This window comes from Pecten maximus, chromosome 5, assembly GCF_902652985.1.
Source record: "Pecten maximus chromosome 5, xPecMax1.1, whole genome shotgun sequence".
Taxonomy (NCBI): Eukaryota; Metazoa; Mollusca; class Bivalvia; order Pectinida; family Pectinidae; genus Pecten; species Pecten maximus.
The window spans coordinates 34368734-34388099 of NC_047019.1; the positions used below are offsets into that span (position 1 = coordinate 34368734).

General features: G+C 35.3%; 1 protein-coding gene across 11 annotated transcripts in view; it reads left to right on the top strand.

The window, feature by feature from the left end:
- Positions 1-18645, top strand: part of LOC117327866 (protein phosphatase 1 regulatory subunit 12C-like) — a 96858-nt gene extending 78213 nt beyond the window's left edge. For 10 of the 11 annotated variants that reach the window (XM_033885073.1, XM_033885078.1, XM_033885081.1 and 7 more), the window contains 4 exons: positions 3750-3875; positions 4595-4741; positions 5166-5216; positions 11446-18645. In XM_033885073.1, the coding sequence (XP_033740964.1) occupies positions 3750-3875; positions 4595-4741; positions 5166-5216; positions 11446-11532 (411 nt within the window). In that variant the 3' untranslated portion in view covers positions 11533-18645. Of the gene's footprint in view, positions 1-3749; positions 3876-4594; positions 4742-5165; positions 5217-6309; positions 6397-11445 lie in introns of all 11 variants that reach the window. The other variant, XM_033885074.1, reaches the window with a different exon arrangement.
- The last annotated feature ends 721 nt before the right edge of the window (positions 18646-19366 follow it).

The following is a 19366-nucleotide window of genomic DNA, read 5'->3' on the forward strand; positions in this document are numbered from 1 at the left end:
CAATAGGTTTTATTTGATACATCAAAAAAAATCCTTTGATGAACCACAAAGTTTTTTTTTTTTTTTTCTCAGGTAGAAGTTTATATTGACATGTGTTTCCGGTAAATCTTAACCATTATGTTGGATTTTTGCTTAAGATGTCAGAAAAGTTAATGTTAAATGTTTTTAAGTTAAGGAATTTAGAACATCTTATTCTTTCAACAAAACAAGAAATGGTATAATATTGTTTTCTAGACATTAGTTCCTATTTTTTCTTTTTCTTTTTTTTTCTAGTTTTTGTTTTGTACTCTTAATTTCTTGACAAAGATAACCAAATTATTTCTATGTATCGTAAATTAATTCAACCCCGTCTGTTAACAAGGCTTCTTTTTTATCAAAAAGGATGTATGTTCCTAATGACTTAAAGGTCAACAGCTCATGCAGAATTAATTTTGTAGACCCCAACCTCCACGAGAAGTAGATCCATCCCTTCTCTTGTTGGTTATAAGGTTCTAAACCTTCACTTTTCTAAGAAATAGAGTTTTAGTGGATCACAGCTATCTATAAAAAGTGTTCAGGCTTCTCTATAGAAAATGTTCAGGCTCCAACTTTTTGATAGCTTAATTGACTCCAGCTTTCTTGAAAAATAGTTTTATAGATTCCAACTTTGTTGGGAAATAGTTTTGAAGATACCACACTCTGTGAAAAATTGTGTGAACACTCGCCCCTCTATGGGAAATGATGTTATATAAATCAGCACTACATAATAACTTGGACTCTGCTGTTATTCCTTTTCCAATTTAGTTGTTAAAGTGTTTACTCCGGAATGCTACTGGCATCCTGCTGAAGGATGTGTAGAATGTTTGAAATATGGAATTGAAAACATGAATACAGATATTCTAGTGTTATTAGCTTTCTATAGTGTAGAATGTTTGATACTTTGATGGGCTCAACTTTGACTCATCTTTTGCACTGGCCGACTTCACGTCGGGGTGAGGCTTTACAGAAATAGCTACAGAGTTGGAAGCTCCTCACACGTGTGACCTTGTCCTCCCTCTCCCAAGAGTGGAGGTGCTGCATGTAGGAAGGCATTGTTGTATTTATAGAAGCCTCTTACCCTCTAAGATTCCAATGTAAAAATGACTCATACTTCATCAGCCTCCTCGCATGTTTATATCTGTTGAGTAGTGAAGGATGTTGTCGGTACTGGGTGTGGACACCTAGTTATCTTTTCCACCCTGTTCTACTTTTCCATGCTTTACTTGTCAAAATACGGAATCAAATAGTTAAGAACATATGTATCTGGAAAGTTTGATGTTTGAATGTGATCGTCTACTGATGTTTGAATATGATCGTCATCTTTGTAGAACATCTGTTGTTCCACTGTGGATCTATTGATATTACATGTACTTCATCAAAGTATATAAATTACTTGGGATAATATTTGAATGTCAGAGTTATTGAAATTTAAAATGAATAGAGTTGGGTCATTATGGGAATTGTTTCCTTGGTTAAGAGTAGTTCCTTTAAAGTATTACAGAGTATTTTCTTTGTGACTTGTAATTGGTGTAGCAGATCTCAGTGAATTGATAACACACTTAAACAAGAAGTCTTTGAACCCCTTCCAGCAATTCATTTGCCAGCATACTTATATTTTTATCCCTCCTGGGAAAAAAGCTTGGCCTCCCAGTGAAATTCGCCCCTGTTTTTGCAGTGCTTGTGCTATTTTGGTCTGCAGTACATTCCACAGTTCTGAGTGTGTTACATTAGATAGTAGCTGCTTGTTGATGGACCAGTGGCTGTTGTGATCTTTCATTCCCATTGGTACCCATTCCCAATAACATTACCTTACTATAAATACCACAACTGGTACCCATAGCATTACCTTACTATAAATACCACAACTGATACCCAAAAACATTACCTTACTATAAATACCACAACTGATACCCAAAAACATTACCTTACTATAAATACCACAACTGATACCCATATAATTACCTTACTATAAATACCACAACTAGTACCCATAGCATTACTTTACCATAAATACCACAACTGGAACCCATAGCATTACTTTACCATAAATACCACAACTGGTACCCATAGCATTACTTTACCGTAAATACCACAACTAGTACCCATAGCATTACCTTACTATAGAAACCACAACTAGTACCCATAGCATTACCTTACTATAAATACCACAACTGGTACCCATAGCATTACCTTACTATAAATACCACAACTGATACCCATAGCATTACCTTACTATAAATACCACAACTGGTACCCATAGCATTACTTTACCATAAATACCACAACTGGTACCCATAGCATTACCTTACTATAAATACCACAACTGGTACCCATAGCATTACCTTACTATAAATACCACAACTGGTACCCATAGCATTACTTTACCATAAATACCACAACTGGTACCCATAGCATTACCTTACTATAAATACCATAACTGGTACCCATAGCATTACCTTACTATAAATACCACAACAGGTGCCATACCCCATAGCATTACCCTACTATATATACCACAACTGGTACCCATAGCATTACCTTACTATATATACCACAACAGGTGCCATACCCCATGGCATAACCCTACTATATATACCACAACAGGTGCCATATCCCATAGTATTACCACAAGTGGTTCCCTGTAGTACTACCACCTCATTGTAGTTATAACTGTAAATGTAAACACATCAGTACCCTAAGTACCAAACAACACACTCAGTACCCCGGTGTACTAATTCTACATAATTGTGGCCTATACTAACTAAGGTTATATACTATAAAATGTGGTTCAGAAGATTTAGTTTACACTTGTGTGCAGTAATGCGTACCATATAAACAGAGCTTAGATCAAAGATACGGGTGTAGGTCTGAAATTTCCTACCCTGTACTACGCATCAATAAGTCACTTTGTCAAACCTTTTAAACTCAATTTGAATAAATCCTTTAAAATTTTAAAAAAGATTTAAAATAACTTGACAGTAAAATGACACTTATCATCAATATGGCCTCTTTGTGAGTAGTTTTCGTTTTAAAAGATATGACTTTGCTTATCAAAAAGAAAAATTCTGGTATTGTTGTAAATTTGTAAAGCGAGATGGTAAAGGCTGGGAAGGACATCTCTGTATAATGAGTATAGCTGACCCAGTGTATTCACACGATTAACATACTCTTCTGTATTGGTACCATTGTTAAACCTCTAATGGTGCTGTCAGACTTCCTGGACATTTTTGTGATTTTGATTATTGGATGTTTGACATTTTGTAAACAAATTGAGACAGCTACCTGTGTTTATAAGCCACTGGTGTTGACTTAATGTGGATTTAATGTAACATACATTTGTCATTAAACAGTATAAAGCTGTTGGTGAACATCATATGGAAAATAACTAAAAAATCAAGTTACATGTCTTTTCAAGGAAAATGTGTCTTTATACTAAAATTGTGTTTTTGAAAGCCAATGTGGTATACATAGTGAAACAGGAGAACGGAAGAGTGATACAATAATGTAAATGGGATATATGGAAGTGTCAATGGAGAGGCGGTTACTACACAGGTTCTTCTCACAGGATCATAGTAGGATTACAGAAACTGTACAGGTCAGATGATATGTGTGGTCAGAATCACTTGTGTGTGGAAATCTGCAGCAGTTATTTGAAATGTGATAATTGATAATTTGCAGTGTATGATTGATGAAAGGTGTATTGAAACTGTTTATTTATTTTGTCTTTCCAGAGTTCTTATCGCCATAGAGGACAGTACAGTTCAACGTCAGATGTGGGTGACAAGTATTCTTCTCGGCCTAGCTCTTACGCCGACCACTATCAGTCAACACCCTCTCTTGACTCTAATTATAAAAAGGTTTGTCATAAGAAAATAATAGTTTGTCAGCTGAAAGGCCATAAGGCTGTAATGGCCAATGTAAAAGCCATTAAATAAATAGATCATAAGGAGGTAAGATAAAAAGATGCACAAAGTTTATAATCCATGGCTGTTTATGAAGGGGTATGTAGTCCATATCCTTTGATCCAGTTCCATCACTCTTAATCAGACTTATTACGAAAGATATGTAAAGCTATACGAGGATGAAATACACAATGGAGCAACTACGTAAATGTTTTCCCAAAATTGAGGAAGAAAGGGAAGTATGAATCTGAAACAAATATTGAGATTTGTTCATGAGCTCTACAACATTAGCAGTAGGATTGGTATCTTTTATTGTTACAGAAATGACAAGATGTTACAGACACTGCAAATAGTCAATGATATACAGGCTGTGTTATTGTCCCCTCACTGATTCAATGTGAGATTATATAGGGATAGGTCATACCAAAGTACATAACCAAATGACATCCTTACTCCACAGACTTCATTAAATATCTGATTGTCCTGAAACTTAATACACTTACACCTGACCATTATCTCTTGTACAGGTTTGTATTTCAACCATCTTGGGACAAATTTGAGGTCACTGTTGCTGAAAATAAACAGCATAAGTGAAGAGTTCTTGCTGTGTCATTGTGAATCCTTTGTACAATTGAATTACAATGTAATGATATGTTTCTCAACTTTTTCCATAGCTATATGAGGATGAAAAATACACGACAGAGCGACTACGTAAGGAGTTGGAGAGAACAAAGAAGGAGCTACTAGATGCTAAAGCAGAGCTAGATCGACTGGTGAAACGGACAGAGGCAAATAAGGCGTCAGATTCAAACGATAAACGGGTATGTCATTCCAACATAGTCAATGAAACAACTTATGTTGAACAAAGTCTGATACAAACTACCAGGATACAGGTCAAATCACAAAAGACTATTAGTCACTTTGTTGTTCAGATTTTAAAATAAATTAAAGGAATTGTTTGAAATTGGTTCCCTTCAATTCAATTTATAAGACTGAAAAAAAAATTTAATTCAAAATTGAGGAGACAGATATACTTGTGACTGTATTAAAAGTAAGGAAACAGGATTGTGAAAAGTGTTATCATTGATGTTGAAGAATGTCTTGTTCCACTAATTACTTATCTATTGATTGAAATTCTCTCTGTGAAATATGATAAAACCCTATGGATTTAAAAAGTTCATTCAGTCACTTCGTAATAAGATTATATTGAACTCACAATTTGCATAACATGTTTGTCTATTCCAGGAAAAACGGGCATTAGAACGAAAACTTTCCGAAATGGAAGAGGAACTGAAGGTAAAGAGTAGCTGTGACACCATGTTGGTTCAATAAAACCCTTGTCCATATAATTTTTTCTGGTGACAAAATAACCACATACATAAATATTTTGCTTATTCTTGTGTACCATTGCTTTTCATAAATACTGGAATCTCCAGATTTTCAGAAGTCAATATTTATTTGCTTTAGGTAATGGTAAAATTATTGTCTTAACAACAATTCAGATGTTTCTCTAAAAAAATCTTGCTTTTCTACTAACATGTATTAAAATTCATCAGTTGCTAACATCATACGATCATATGAAGACAGGTGCTATGATTTTTTTTTTTTTTTAATTTTTGCTTTCTTAATTTATCAAAATGGGCAACATAATAATAAAAAAAGATTCACATTTACATCATGGTTATCCATGGCACCTGTCTTTTAACTTCACAGTAGAGTTGTCTCCCTTGGTACAGTGTTCCTTTTGTATATTATTATGTTGATTTCCAGCAAATACATGTTGTATTCGAGCTGAAACAAAAAAACTTGAAGGGACTGATTAATGCATTTAATCCTCTCCTGTTTAATCTATCAAAATATAGGGATATCAAGGCAGTTTGTAAACATCATTTAATGTTCAATCATTGTTTGGAACATAAATCACTTTACACATTAACAGGGTTCCCACAGTTTCAGAATACAACAGCAGATTTAAAGATGATAGACTTGTAGTTATAATAATAACAGATCTAGTAGGGAAAATTCGGTGAAAAATGGTAAATGTAGGCAAAAATTAGATCAGCACGAGATTTGAATACAACTCCTAGTTTAAAGTCATGACAGGCCAAAAGATTGGTACATTGTAGAATACAGGTAACATCATCAGTTGTTTATATCATGCTTTCATGTACAAAGAAAGGTGCTTGAATGTTTTTTTTCTCCTTTTGTAAAAATAATAATTAAGAAAAGACACTACATGATTTTTACATGAAACTTCCACATTTTTCTTTAAAAATATTCATTCATCCACCTATCTTTTTAACTTCATAATAGTGTTAGTTCTCTGTATACAATTTCCTTGTGCTTTTTTGTGGAGACAATTGATGTGTTACATTATCTTGATTTCCAGCATTTGGACAATATTAGAGCTGAAAACTCAAAATTAAAAGAAGAAAATAGAGCACTTACACGAGTCATATCGAAACTTTCAAAATAGGTAACATTGTCCTTTGCCTAATCTGCATTGAGACAGTTTGGAAACACCCTTCTAACTGGACTATGCATGCCTTGTTTGCCTCTTCTCACATCTTCTGACACACGGTGTAGTCACTGTTCCTAGATCAGTAGCAGGGTTCCCACAGTCTCTGGGTAGCAAGTTTACTCTATATGACAGTAAAAAAAAGAACTAGAAAAAAACAGAGGTCACACCCAACTCTTTTTGAAGTGATATAGAAGACAAGGGTTTTAGAAATACATTATTTCTTATTTGGTATGATAAACCAGGGAGTCTATAGTCCTTAGATTATAAATCATTGTTGGTAACAGTGGGACTGAGTAGGATGTAACCAGTATAAAGACATTAATAGAGCACTTTAATGGTAACAGGCGAAGGACAAGCAATACCTTTCTTTGGACCTTCTTGATGTCACCTGGTAGACTATATATAGTTTTCTCACTGTGGGAGCCCTGGGTAGGGAAAGCCTAGGATTTATTTGAGAAGCATGGTTGCGATTTGGACATATCGACTAATACGTACTGACTCACAAGTCGACTGTAGCTAGCTTTTTGATGTAGGAAGTAAAATATACAGGTTATATCTCCCTCCAAACCTATAGGAGAGGGCATCATCGATGTTTCTGTTGTCTGTCCATCCATACGATATACTGTGTATTTACCAGCTGGTAAAGGAGTATAACATCAATTTACTTGATACGTCATGTTCACCTGTAACTGTCATTTAGCTTCCTATGTTATATTAGACCTTTACTAGTCGTTCCTTCGACATCTACGTGGAGAAATATGGGTGTTCTACAAACATTTTTACCTTGAATATTTGTGTGGATCTGTATCAGTGCTGTTAGTGAAGAGATACAAGTACTAGAATTTATTAGATTGAGGGATGTACACCACACTCCATGTCCAATGTCCTTAGTTTGGGGGATGTACACCACACTCCATGTCCAATGTCCTTAGTTTGGGGGATGTACACCACACTCCATGTCCAATGTCCTTAGTTTGGGGGATGTACACCACACTCCATGTCCAATGTCCTTAGTTTAGGGGATGTACACCACACTCCATGTCCAATGTCCTTAGTTTGGGGGATGTACACCACACTCCATGTCCAATGTCCTTAGTTTGGGGGATGTACACCACACTCCATGTCCAATGTCCTTAGTTTGGGGGATGTACACCACACTCCATGTCCAATGTCCTTAGTTTGGGGGATGTACACCACACTCCATGTCCAATGTCCTTAGTTTGAAGTATGAACACCACATTCCTTGTCAGATTTCCTTAGTTTAGGGGATGGATACCACACTCCATGTCAGATTTCCTTAGTTTAGGGGATGGATACCACACTCCATGTCAGATTTCCTTAGTTTAGGGGATGTAGACCACATTCCATGTCAGATTTCCTTAGTTTAGGGGATGGATACCACACTCCATGTCAGATTTCCTTAGTTTAGGGGATGTACACCACACTCCATGTCAGATTTCCTTAGTTTAGGGGATGGATACCACACTCCATATCAGATTTCCTTAGTTTAGGGGATGGATACCACACTCCATGTCAGATTTCCTTAGTTTGAGGGATGGACACCAGACTCCATGTCAGATTTCCTTAGTTTGGGGAATGGACACCAGACTCCATGTCAGATTTCCTTAGTTTGGGGGATGGACACCAGACTCCATGTCAGATTTCCTTAGTTTGGGGAATGGACACCAGACTCCATGTCAGATTTCCTTAGTTTGAGGGATGGACACCAGACTCCATGTCAGATTTCCTTAGTTTGGGGAATGGACACCAGACTCCATGTCAGATTTCCTTAGTTTGGGGGATAGATACCACACTTCATATAAGATTTTCTTCCATACATACATGTATATATATATTTTCATCGATGCTGTACATTGTCTGTGGTATATTTTTATGAAATATTAGCATTTTTGTGTAAACATTACCTGTTATGACTATCATGGAAACCATATCTCAACTGTCTGCCTTAAAAGTGTTAGTGTTGGTATTAAGGGAGGTAATTAACTAAATTTACATAGATATTGTTTAATACCTGTGATACTGGGTTATTGGAGTTGTAGGGTAGTGTGTTACCTATGATACTGGGTTATTGGAGTTGTTACCTATGGTACTGGGTTATTGGAGTTGTAGGGTAGTGTGTTACTTATGATACTGGGTTATTGGAGTTGTAGGGTAGTGTGTTACCTATGATACTGGGTTATTGGAGTTGTAGTGTAGTGTGTTACCTATGATACTGGGTTATTGGAGTTGTAGGGTAGTGTGTTACCTATGATACTGGGTTATTGGAGTTGTAGGGTAGTGTGTTACTTATGATACTGGGTTATTGGAGTTGTAGGGTAGTGTGTTACCTATGGTACTGGGTTATTGGAGTTGTAGGGTAGTGTGTTACCTATGATACTGGGTTATTGGAGTTGTAGGGTAGTGTGTTACCTATGATACTGGGTTATTGGAGTTGTAGGGTAGTGTGTTACCTATGATACTGGGTTATTGGAGTTGTAGGGTAGTGTTACCTATGATACTGGGTTATTGGAGTTGTAGGGTAGTGTGTTACCTATGGTACTACCTATGATACTGGGTTATTGGAGTTGTAGGGTAGTGTGTTACCTATGATACTGGGTTATTGGAGTTGTAGGGTAGTGTGTTACTTATGATACTGGGTTATTGGAGTTGTAGGGTAGTGTGTTACCTATGGTACTGGGTTATTAGAGTTGTAGGGTAGTGTGTTACCTATGATACTGGGTTATTGGAGTTGTAGGGTAGTGTTACCTATGATACTGGGTTATTGGAGTTGTAGGGTAGTGTCACCTATGATACTGGGTTATTGGAGTTGAAGATTAGTGTGTTTCCAGGGAAAGGGATATTGTAGCAAACTTACCTGATAGTGACATGTATTGAAATAACACAGAAAGGGAGATAATTTACCCAGAAGATTCAGAATTATTTTCAGTGTTAAAATTTGGTTACCCTGCTGTTTTATATTGATTGCTTCTGTAAATGGCAGGGTCAGGAATTCAAATCTGAAATAAAAAGTTCGGCTCCAGAATTAATCAGCCTTTGTGTCCATTGAGCTTTGAAGTCTGTTGTTATGGCGTTGTCATGCACCTGTGACTGTCATGTGATATGTTTTAATTATATATCTTTTTTTATGTTATGCACATTTCATTTTTATTCTTGTTTTAATTGTGAAGACAAGTTGAGTTGATGCCAATAGATATATATACCTTATGTGGTTTGGAAAAACATAGAATGTCAGCAATGCTTAAATCCAGTGACTCCCCCTATACTCGTGTACGTCATTAGGACCTTGGCAGATAATCACCATATGTATTTAAGTGTGTGGCTTGGGCTTCACCACCAATTTACCATGCTAATGATGTTATTGTTTGAACTCATAGTGTTATACTTTATTTGTAAGTCTCATTATTATGTCCTTTTTTCTGTTCTTTTTGTGTTGTTTCTTTTTATTTTGCTTTGACCACATGATTGCATTAGTATTTGAAATTTGAAGTATGTTACATTCATTTATAATGCTATTGTGATGGCATAATTTAAATTATTTTCTTACTCTTTTTCTTGTTTTCTCATAAATCTTGAGTAAGTTTTGCATTATGAGATATTGATTGTGAACACAAATTCTACACACTGGTTCCTGAGCATGGTAGTCTACCTCTGTGAATTCAGACTACTATACATTTACATAAGGATTGCACTCTCTACTAGCTTTTTATTCTCAGCGTAATCTTTGAAAAATTGAACATTTCTTTTAGGAAAGTTACAGAGAAATCTGTAAGACAGTGTTATAAACCATCAAGGCCTATTTTAAGGTCTGATAATGTTTTTATCAAAAGTTGATCATAGGTTGGGACTAGATGTGTAATAGGCATTGCAAATTACTGGAAGGGTCCTATCCTCCATGTTATGGCTATAGATGTGTGTATGAGGACCAGACAGTCTCAGTTGACAATGTTGTACACAAAATCCCAGCACAGGCTCAGAAGAGAGAGAAGTAATGCTTGCCTTTGTTTGGTGGAACAATGAGTCTCCAAACTTCATTATATATTAGAGTAGGGATGTGTGTTGTTAGGGTCTTGTCTTTGTTTTGTCTTTGGTTGTTTTCATATTTCTTTATCAGTTCAACTGAAATTTTGCTTTTTCACAGAATGGAAAAATGGGGATGCATGAAGGATTTTGTGGGTATTTTTGGATTTTAGATGCAGTATGTTAATGCTATAGTACAAAAGACACCGATTTAGTATCTAGCACAGTGTATTAGCTCTAATGGGTAAAGATGTATAGTAAGTACATTATGTATACAGAATTGTTGTAGCGGAAAATCGGAATGGGTGATTGGACCACACACGAACTGCAGAAAAACACTTCAAAATTCATCAAAAGGATTAGAATTACACCTGGAAATGCATGATCTAGATGTTTAGTATAAGTTTGTAACAAAATGACATCATTTGAAAGTGTGACAGTATTGTTGATAATTGTTTTCACTGTTTCACTAATTTGGACAAGTTTTATTGTGTAAGCAAACCAGATTAATTTTTTCGTTGAAAGTTATTTTATTAACCTGCACATGGTCTTGTGTAGACTAGTACAGCAATATCTATACTTCATACTGTTACATTTGATCAGTGTAATTTTGCTTGTTTGTAATATATCAGATTGAATTTTGTCATGTTTTCACTTTTATCAGTTCATTATTTAGATACTTTTGTTATTAAGCTATTTTTTAATATTTTTATCAAAGCATAGTGTCCAAATTCAATATAAATCAAGGGAGATTACTCTACTACATTTAGTTGTAGCGCTACCATAATTATAATCTATCACTTCTCATCTCTGTGACATTCAATAGCAGCACAAATAGGTTTTCATTCATTGATGCACATTATTAACAATCTTATGAATCATTTCGAAGTAAATGTAGAATAACTTGTATTATGTACATATATGTCTTGTACGCTCAAAATTAATACATTGTTCCAATCTTTACAGAAAATGGATCAACTTAAAGATGATAACAAGCGCTTAAAAGAGGAGAATGGTGCGTTAATCCGAGTGATAAGCAAACTGTCGAAGTAGTGTTTTATGTGACTGGTCTGGTCAGAGTTTGGCCAACCAGTCATGACACTACAAGGACTTTAACGGAAGGTGCAATGTTCTTAGGAGATGCAGTGGCATTTGGAATTACAAGGAGTGTATGCATGTGTGTGGACGTTGATGTGGGTGACCTCAGCACATAGTGGAGAGAATTAATCTCTACGGTGGAGACATGCATGGACGAACATTTGGATCGCTGTATGTGTGGGGGGTAATGATGAGGTCCCAGGTACATTACCCAACTCCTGCTTATATTCCAACACAGGGAAAACACAGCTCCTGTAACCCAGTTTTATCACATGACGTTCACGTCAGTTTGACATGTGCACCATATGTTGTTAAGGGTTTGTTTCCTGAGATGTATGGTGCATAGCTACATAGATGACGCATCAGATGTCGAAACATGCAAGATTGTCATAGTGATAAGCATGTGTATACAATACGTGCCAAGCATTTTAGACATATTGGGAAATATGTCACACAGTTAAAGAAACATGCTTGTCCTAGTTGGGTAATTTAAGTCACCATACATTCGGAGATGTTTGTAGGTGAGGTGTGACTGCAAACCAACGTGCTTTTCATAGTTAAATGACACAGATATTGACAAGTATTAACTCGAAACAGAAATGTTCTTACCCACAACATTGTTTTAGCAGAAAAATGTCATATCATCTGTCATCTCGCAAACTGATTCTTAATTTGAGCTTATTTGATAGGTTTTAATTTTCTGGGTCACTTTCTAAGTCTTCCTTTTTCTGTCTGGAGTGATATGATGGTGTGGGAGATGGAGTTTATTCACACTTTATCTCTTGTCAATAGTAGGTCAGTCTGTAGGTATATATGTAAAGTACCTATTATATTAAGCTTAGCATAACTATGTATATAGCTATATAATAAACTATAATATATCTGTATAGGAACTATATATGTAAATTAATATTGAAGCTATAAATAGAATTGATGATTACTATTTGCTACTATTATTATTGTTTGACAGAGGTAAAGTGTGTTTAGACATCTACCTTCCCGTACAACCATGGTCCCTAGAATTATATTGGCTCATATTTATTATCCAGAGTTTTAGTTTGGTTTTAGGCTATGATCTGTTTAGTGCACCTGTTCAATAAACTAATTGATAATAACAGGAAATTGATAAAACCGTAATGGCTTAGAGGTTTTTTTTTCATCTTTGAGAATACGTAATTTCTTACAAAGGTAGGGAGACCTGCTTTTGTTGTACCAGATATGTTAAAAGATTCATAAGTGAAGTGTTAACATCAAAATATTTATAATTTATGCATACTGCCAGAAACAACACTAATTAAATCAAAGTTTGAAAAATATATTTGGTTTGTTAAACAAAACCTTTCTACTTTTTCAGAGATTATAAGTTAAGTCAGCTGTTTATTCCTATTGGGGAAATCCTCAATTCATGAAAGTGCATCATATTATTATTAGTTATGGACTTAATTAGATAGGGAGATACTTCTTGATTTATAATTTGCACATTTATTTCAGTTTTCAAAAAAGAAAAGATTTATAAAATGAATAATGTATGGAATGAAGTTGTTAATTGAATTGACCAGAAAAGTAATTCTGTAATACTGTTTGTGATATTTGTGTTTATGTACACAGGGTAGAGAACAATTAGCTCTTTTCCAAATAGATATCCAAAAGTTGGTACATGTCAATATGTACCACTTTCCTATTCTTTGTCTCAACATCTGTATAAGTAGGTGTTATTTTTCCTATATGGCTAACTGTTTGACACTTAAGGAGATGGAAAAAACATATTTTAAGAAGTCAGTACTTTGCATACAATTAAGTGTTTTTTTCTGTCTGATGCACATTTTCATTTGTTGGGTTTTGGAATTTTCCCCTGTTTTTGTCTTTATTTAGTGGTAACAGTTAGTATTCTGGGCCCTGTTGTTATCAGATTCATTAGCATTAGATTTCATTAAGACAAACATTCAAATAATATTGCAAAATATTACCTGTGTAGGTTTTCATCGTTGTGATGTCCAGAATGCTTCAGAAATGATTAAAACATCTTAAGTCTAACAGCTAATGAAGCTTGATATAACAGGGGTCTGAACTGTAGAAGAATAATATAAGGTAGCTGAAAGTTACAGAAGTTGTCTCAGAGGTCATAGGATATGATGGTAATAATATGAGATGCTTGTCAATTGCTGATCATTCAGGTATAAACATTACCAAAAGCAATTTAGTGGATATTGTAATTTTTTTCTGCAGGAATTATTGTTCAAGTCTGATGAGTTCCACCCTTGATGATTTTTTTTGGGGGGGGTTGTTTAACCTTTTGACCTCTGAGATAACATATCTGTAATTGAACAGGGGCGATTACCTCAGTATACTATATATATAACGACAAGATTAACGAAAGCTAACTACCATATATGTATTATGTATCGTTGATGTAGCGCAACGTCGAGCTAACTCACTTTAAACTGTGTACATGGAAACATTAACAGGTGACCCAGATAGTTCATTGTTTGTTGCCTATTTAAGACTTAAAAATTGTATGTATTCTTGTGTAAGATTTCACAATGCGGTGTACAAGGAAAACGTAGATATCCTTTGTTTTGAGAGTAGTAGTCAGTTATGTATCTGCTGCCTGTTTACGTTATAATGGCACTTGTTTTATATAGACTGGTCCATACATCACATTGTATAGGACCCAGGACTGTTTTCCCTTGGTGATATATCTGAAATAATCACATGACCTCACATTGACCAATCAGAGGGGAGGATCAATGAGGTATTGCTGCAGATGTCTCCTCTCTTTCCATGTTACAATATGGTGCTAATAATTGCAAAATACATTGTACTTCTTTCATATGTTTCCATGGTAACCTCATGTTAATCATGATTTTAATTTTTTAGTGTGTTCATAAGTACTTTGTAGTATTTGATTGATTGTGCTCATTACATTTGATAAATTATGTATGGACAATGCTCAGCCTTATCGAAGGATATAATCCTGTTGTAACATACTGTAGTCAGATTTGTGTAGAAGTAAAATATCAGGAGTCATCCCTGCTGATTCATCAGGCCAGGTTAACCTGTGAGCCCAATCCCATACTACCATATTCTAATTTAAACATGATGAAAATGAAGTGGAGCCCAACATCTACCAGACTGGATCGTTTCCTCCAAGCTACCATTTGTGTGGCAATAAAGTATTGAAACATTTTGATTTTAATTCAAATAAGTTATTCGTCAGATAATTTCTTGACACAATTTTTACATTGTGTTTGAAAGCATTCATCATCAAATAATATTTTGTAAAATTGGTATATAAAATATCACTTGCAAGGGATTTGAGACAAATCCTTAAGTTTTGAGAGTAATCTAGTGGTAAAGTGACAGGAATGTTTTGTTGGGACAGTTCTCATGTTTCCATGGTGATAAAAGTGAATTCTCTGTTATTTATCTGTGTTAAGCTATGATTATTGTATAAAAAAGTCATCAGCAACTCCACCATTTATCATCTAGGTGTCCAAGAAGATATCATTATCAGATCTATATTAAGAACTGATTTACAATTCCACTTCCAATATGAGATTAAACATGTGTAGTCATTTGTACATGTTAAAGATAACCTGTACAGCTATTTAATCATGTGAAAATGCCAATTGTAAATAATAAACCTGTAAATATATGTAAATATTGTACATATAGTGGCTTTGGGACACATAACTGTTGGATATTAGTCTTAAACCCTAAACATGCATTATGTTTCTAGCAATGTTCGATAACAATTGTACATGTCTATATTATGAATATATATATTTTGATCTCAGATATTACAGCTTGTTGAAGCTCTATTTTCCAAATATTATATTTTGACATATTTTACGTTTTTTGAATGCAAGTGATGGTCATGTTTTTGATGGTTATGGCCTCTTTCTACACTGACCGCGCCCAGCACCCTCTACTGCCAAATCTCGCTGGGCTTCACATAAATAGGCTTGTTATACTGGTAGTGTATCTCTGATACAGACAGTGGATGAGTGGTTTTTAGTGCCCCCCTGTCTGTAACAGACTAACACTTTTACATTACTGCAGGTTGTACCTTTTACTAACCAAACACCCATCATAGTTGGTTTGGTCATGTCTTGTGCTTGATTTGGTACTTAACACTTGGCTGTAAGCATCAGCTTTGCAACTGTGAAGGTTCAATTTCATCTTGGGTCTTTTATTTCACTTCAGTGGTACTTGACCTTTGATGACCTTTTAACCTTTGCAGATCTGCCTCCTTAGGTGACATGTTGGACTTAAGGCCTGCTTACAATGTAGACTGCTAAGTTGCCATGGTAACAAGATGGACTGCACACAACTTACATACATTTACCATTGTTAAAGAACCAGGTCTTTTGAGCTTAAATGACCTTTGACCTCGTCTTTAGGGGCCTGGGTCACTGACAAAATGATCTGTCAGTGACCTTTGACCATTAGGACATGGCTTTTGCGTCTCTCTGGGTGACATGTTGGACCCAGGGTCTGCTCTGGATAGGTGACCTTTGACCTCTGGCTGTTTTAAACCCTCAAGTTGCCCGATATTGATTGTTGTTGTTTTTTCTCTATTGTTAATTGTTGCCATTTATTGTTGATACTTTTGCATACAGGGTTTATGACCAAGTCTACACTGTCATTCCCTATGCAACTGTACAATATTATATATTTATTGCTTGTTCATGTTTTTGGGGGCTTTTCCCTGCCTTAATTGTGTTGACAACTGTTTGACATAACAGACACCTACCACCATCGCTTACTAGCTCACTTTAGAGCTTTTCGTTAGGGGTGTTTAGTGGTGATTTCGTCTGGGATGGAGGATTGGTAGATGTGTTACTATGTCAAATAGGTGTGGTAGTCACTTGTTTTGTGTACAGACATCTGATAGTGTAGCTCAGCAACATAACCTTGTATCCCTGGCAACCAGTTGTTGGATTCTATGGGAATCTGTTCTTATGCAGGTATACGGATGGTTATTGTTTGGTATTGTACATTATGGCACCCCGTTTGTCCGTCATACTGACAGAGGACCGGGGAAGGCTTTCCTTCGGTGACATGTTGGACCCAAGGTTTGTACAACACCGATGGCAGTGTTACATGTACAAATGTCTAGTTAGTCAGACTGACCTTTAGTTTGCTATCGCTAGTTGTCTGTGCTAGGTTTGTTTATACCGTAGTGTGCAGGGTAGATAGCTTATGTTCAAGGTCAGTCTCTCTTCCTTATTTCTTTACCTCCATTTTCTTCCTCAAATTCTTCTTTCCATTGTTTTTTTTTTTCTTTTTTTTTCTGAATTTGTTCAAGAAATATTGACAAGATGATATTTTGAAACAAACTATTTTTTAATAACTTTATTGATTTATTTGCATTAATCACAAATAAAGATAGACTATCGATAAAAGAGACTATGGATTGGTATCCGCGGTAAGAATGCTGATATCACAGCCTACATTGTCGACTACTTGCCAGTGTATACCCCTGGGATATACTTCTCATGGGGTCTGATCGGTAGTGGACGGTGTGGGTGTTTGTGTTCCACAGTGACATGCTGGACTCTGGACATGCATTCTTACTACAGCTGATCCATAATATTGTCCACAAATTATCTTTTAAAAAAAGGAGAGCGTCTACTTTTTTCTTCCCTTTGTCTATTCTTGGTGGAAGTAATCTCATATTCTGACTTTTTATCAATTCTCAGAACACTTGTTTTGATTTTCTCTGCAGGAATACAATTTTTGAATATATTTTTTCCCCAAACTAGTCAAACTGTGATCCACACTCCATGGACGGATTTATAAAGTGAATAAGTGAATATAGGGAAGCTATATTTCCAGAACACGTCTCACTTATGCATTCCAGCTGAATTTAGACCAGTGTGATATGGTACTTTTACCTGCTGTTTCCAACATCCACTTCTGTTCTCATGTCTCAAGATAAAGTTCATAACAAGAAGCAAAATTTTCTGATAGACATTCATGGGTTCATCTCAAGTAAATGTAAACTGATGTTAGGAATGATATATTTAAAGTTTTAAATACGATAGGTTAAATGATGCAGAAAATGATGAGATGGTGCAGAAAACTGATTAGAATTCAGAGCAGAACATTTTTGGTAAATGTCTTTCAAAGAAAAATGACAGTGAAAAGTCATGTGATTTTGATATTATAAAAACAGATCATTTTTATCAAATTAAACACATTTTATAACAGGCTTTCTCACACTAAAAATGTTGATGATGCCATGGATGTATAAAAACGCTTTGTGTGGCCGAGGAATGGGTCGGTTTCCCAACATCAGAATTTCAGCATTTACAGAGTTTTGTGGGGGTTGTTTTACATGAGGGCTTGTGCCTAAAACAGTATTATGTATGATTTTGTTGTTTTTTTTCCCTTCTTTTAATGATGTTTACACACATTGTGCTATATACATAGCACGGCCAGTGCTATTAGGTCAGCATTGACCTTTGATCTAAATCAAACGCATGGGGATGACCTCTATTGGAGTGAACCCATGCCATATTAATTGCCAAATTTGTGATAGTTCGGAGACAATAGCCAACATCAGAAATGTCTTTCATAAGAAGTAAGAAAAAGTTCCAGCTATTGTTGGAGCTAAGACTAATGATGCTCTGGGTGTCGCAAGGACAAAATAAGTGTACAGCAGGCTTTGCCACCTGTTGTTAACACTATGTTGAATTATGCATGTAGATAATGTTTTAGCAGATTTTCTAGAACTCACTTTAGTTTATATATTATTAATGTGGTTACCATGGAAACATAATTAAAATACCTTTGTGCATTTACATTTTGTACATACCTTTGTGCTGAAGAAAGTTGCTAAGTTTGGAATGTTTACCTCCTATAGATATTTGGTCATGTGATTGGTCATATGATGATACATTTCCAAAGGAAAAATTTTGTATGGTGCAAGTGCCAAGTCTACTTCCTTTGCATGTTGTGAAATATAGAAATTGTAATCAATTCTGTATTGTAATGATTCCTGACTATTTGTGTAGGAAAATAGCTGTGAAACTACTTAATAAAAATAATTTAAATTCAAAATTGTTCGTAGTCACATTTTTAGCCAACTGTCATTAGATAGTGGCTTGCTCAAATTTCTTCTGATGTCCATTTCCTTGTTTTCATCATTCACAATAAGCAGTTGGATTAAGCTGCCAGCTGCCAGGTCAAGTGAGTTTGTGCTCTACTGATGTTAGAAATATAACTGCGAATATACGTTAAAAATAGATCATGTAAGGCCTTTGAGGAAAGTCAATTTTCCTGAAGTTTCACAAGATAATACACTGATATGAGTATGTACATTATTTAAAACATATACACTTAAGTTATGTTCAGGTTTAGAGTTTAGTGTCGGTAATCTAGTCTTTTCTCAATTATTCTCTGACTTACAAATAGGCAGAGGGCCACAATATTAGAAGGTTCACTTAAATAGCCTTGAACTACCTTTACGACCACAGGGGTCAGATATATGTTGAAATCTTCATATAACTCCTCAACGAAGACTGGTACCAATCAAGTCATTACCCGAGAAATTGTGTTGTGGGGGCTGCCATTTTGTACTACCTCCAGGTAAATTTGTCATGTTAATTACCTTTAGCAGTCCTTGTTAATGAATACACAGAACTCATTGTTCCTATATACATGTAGATTCTTAATACTTTTATTATAGTTTCCATCAAATAGCTATCTGAAATAATCTACGCCTATATTTCCCATATCTGCCTGTCCTGATGCAATATTATTGAGCTAATATCAGGAACTG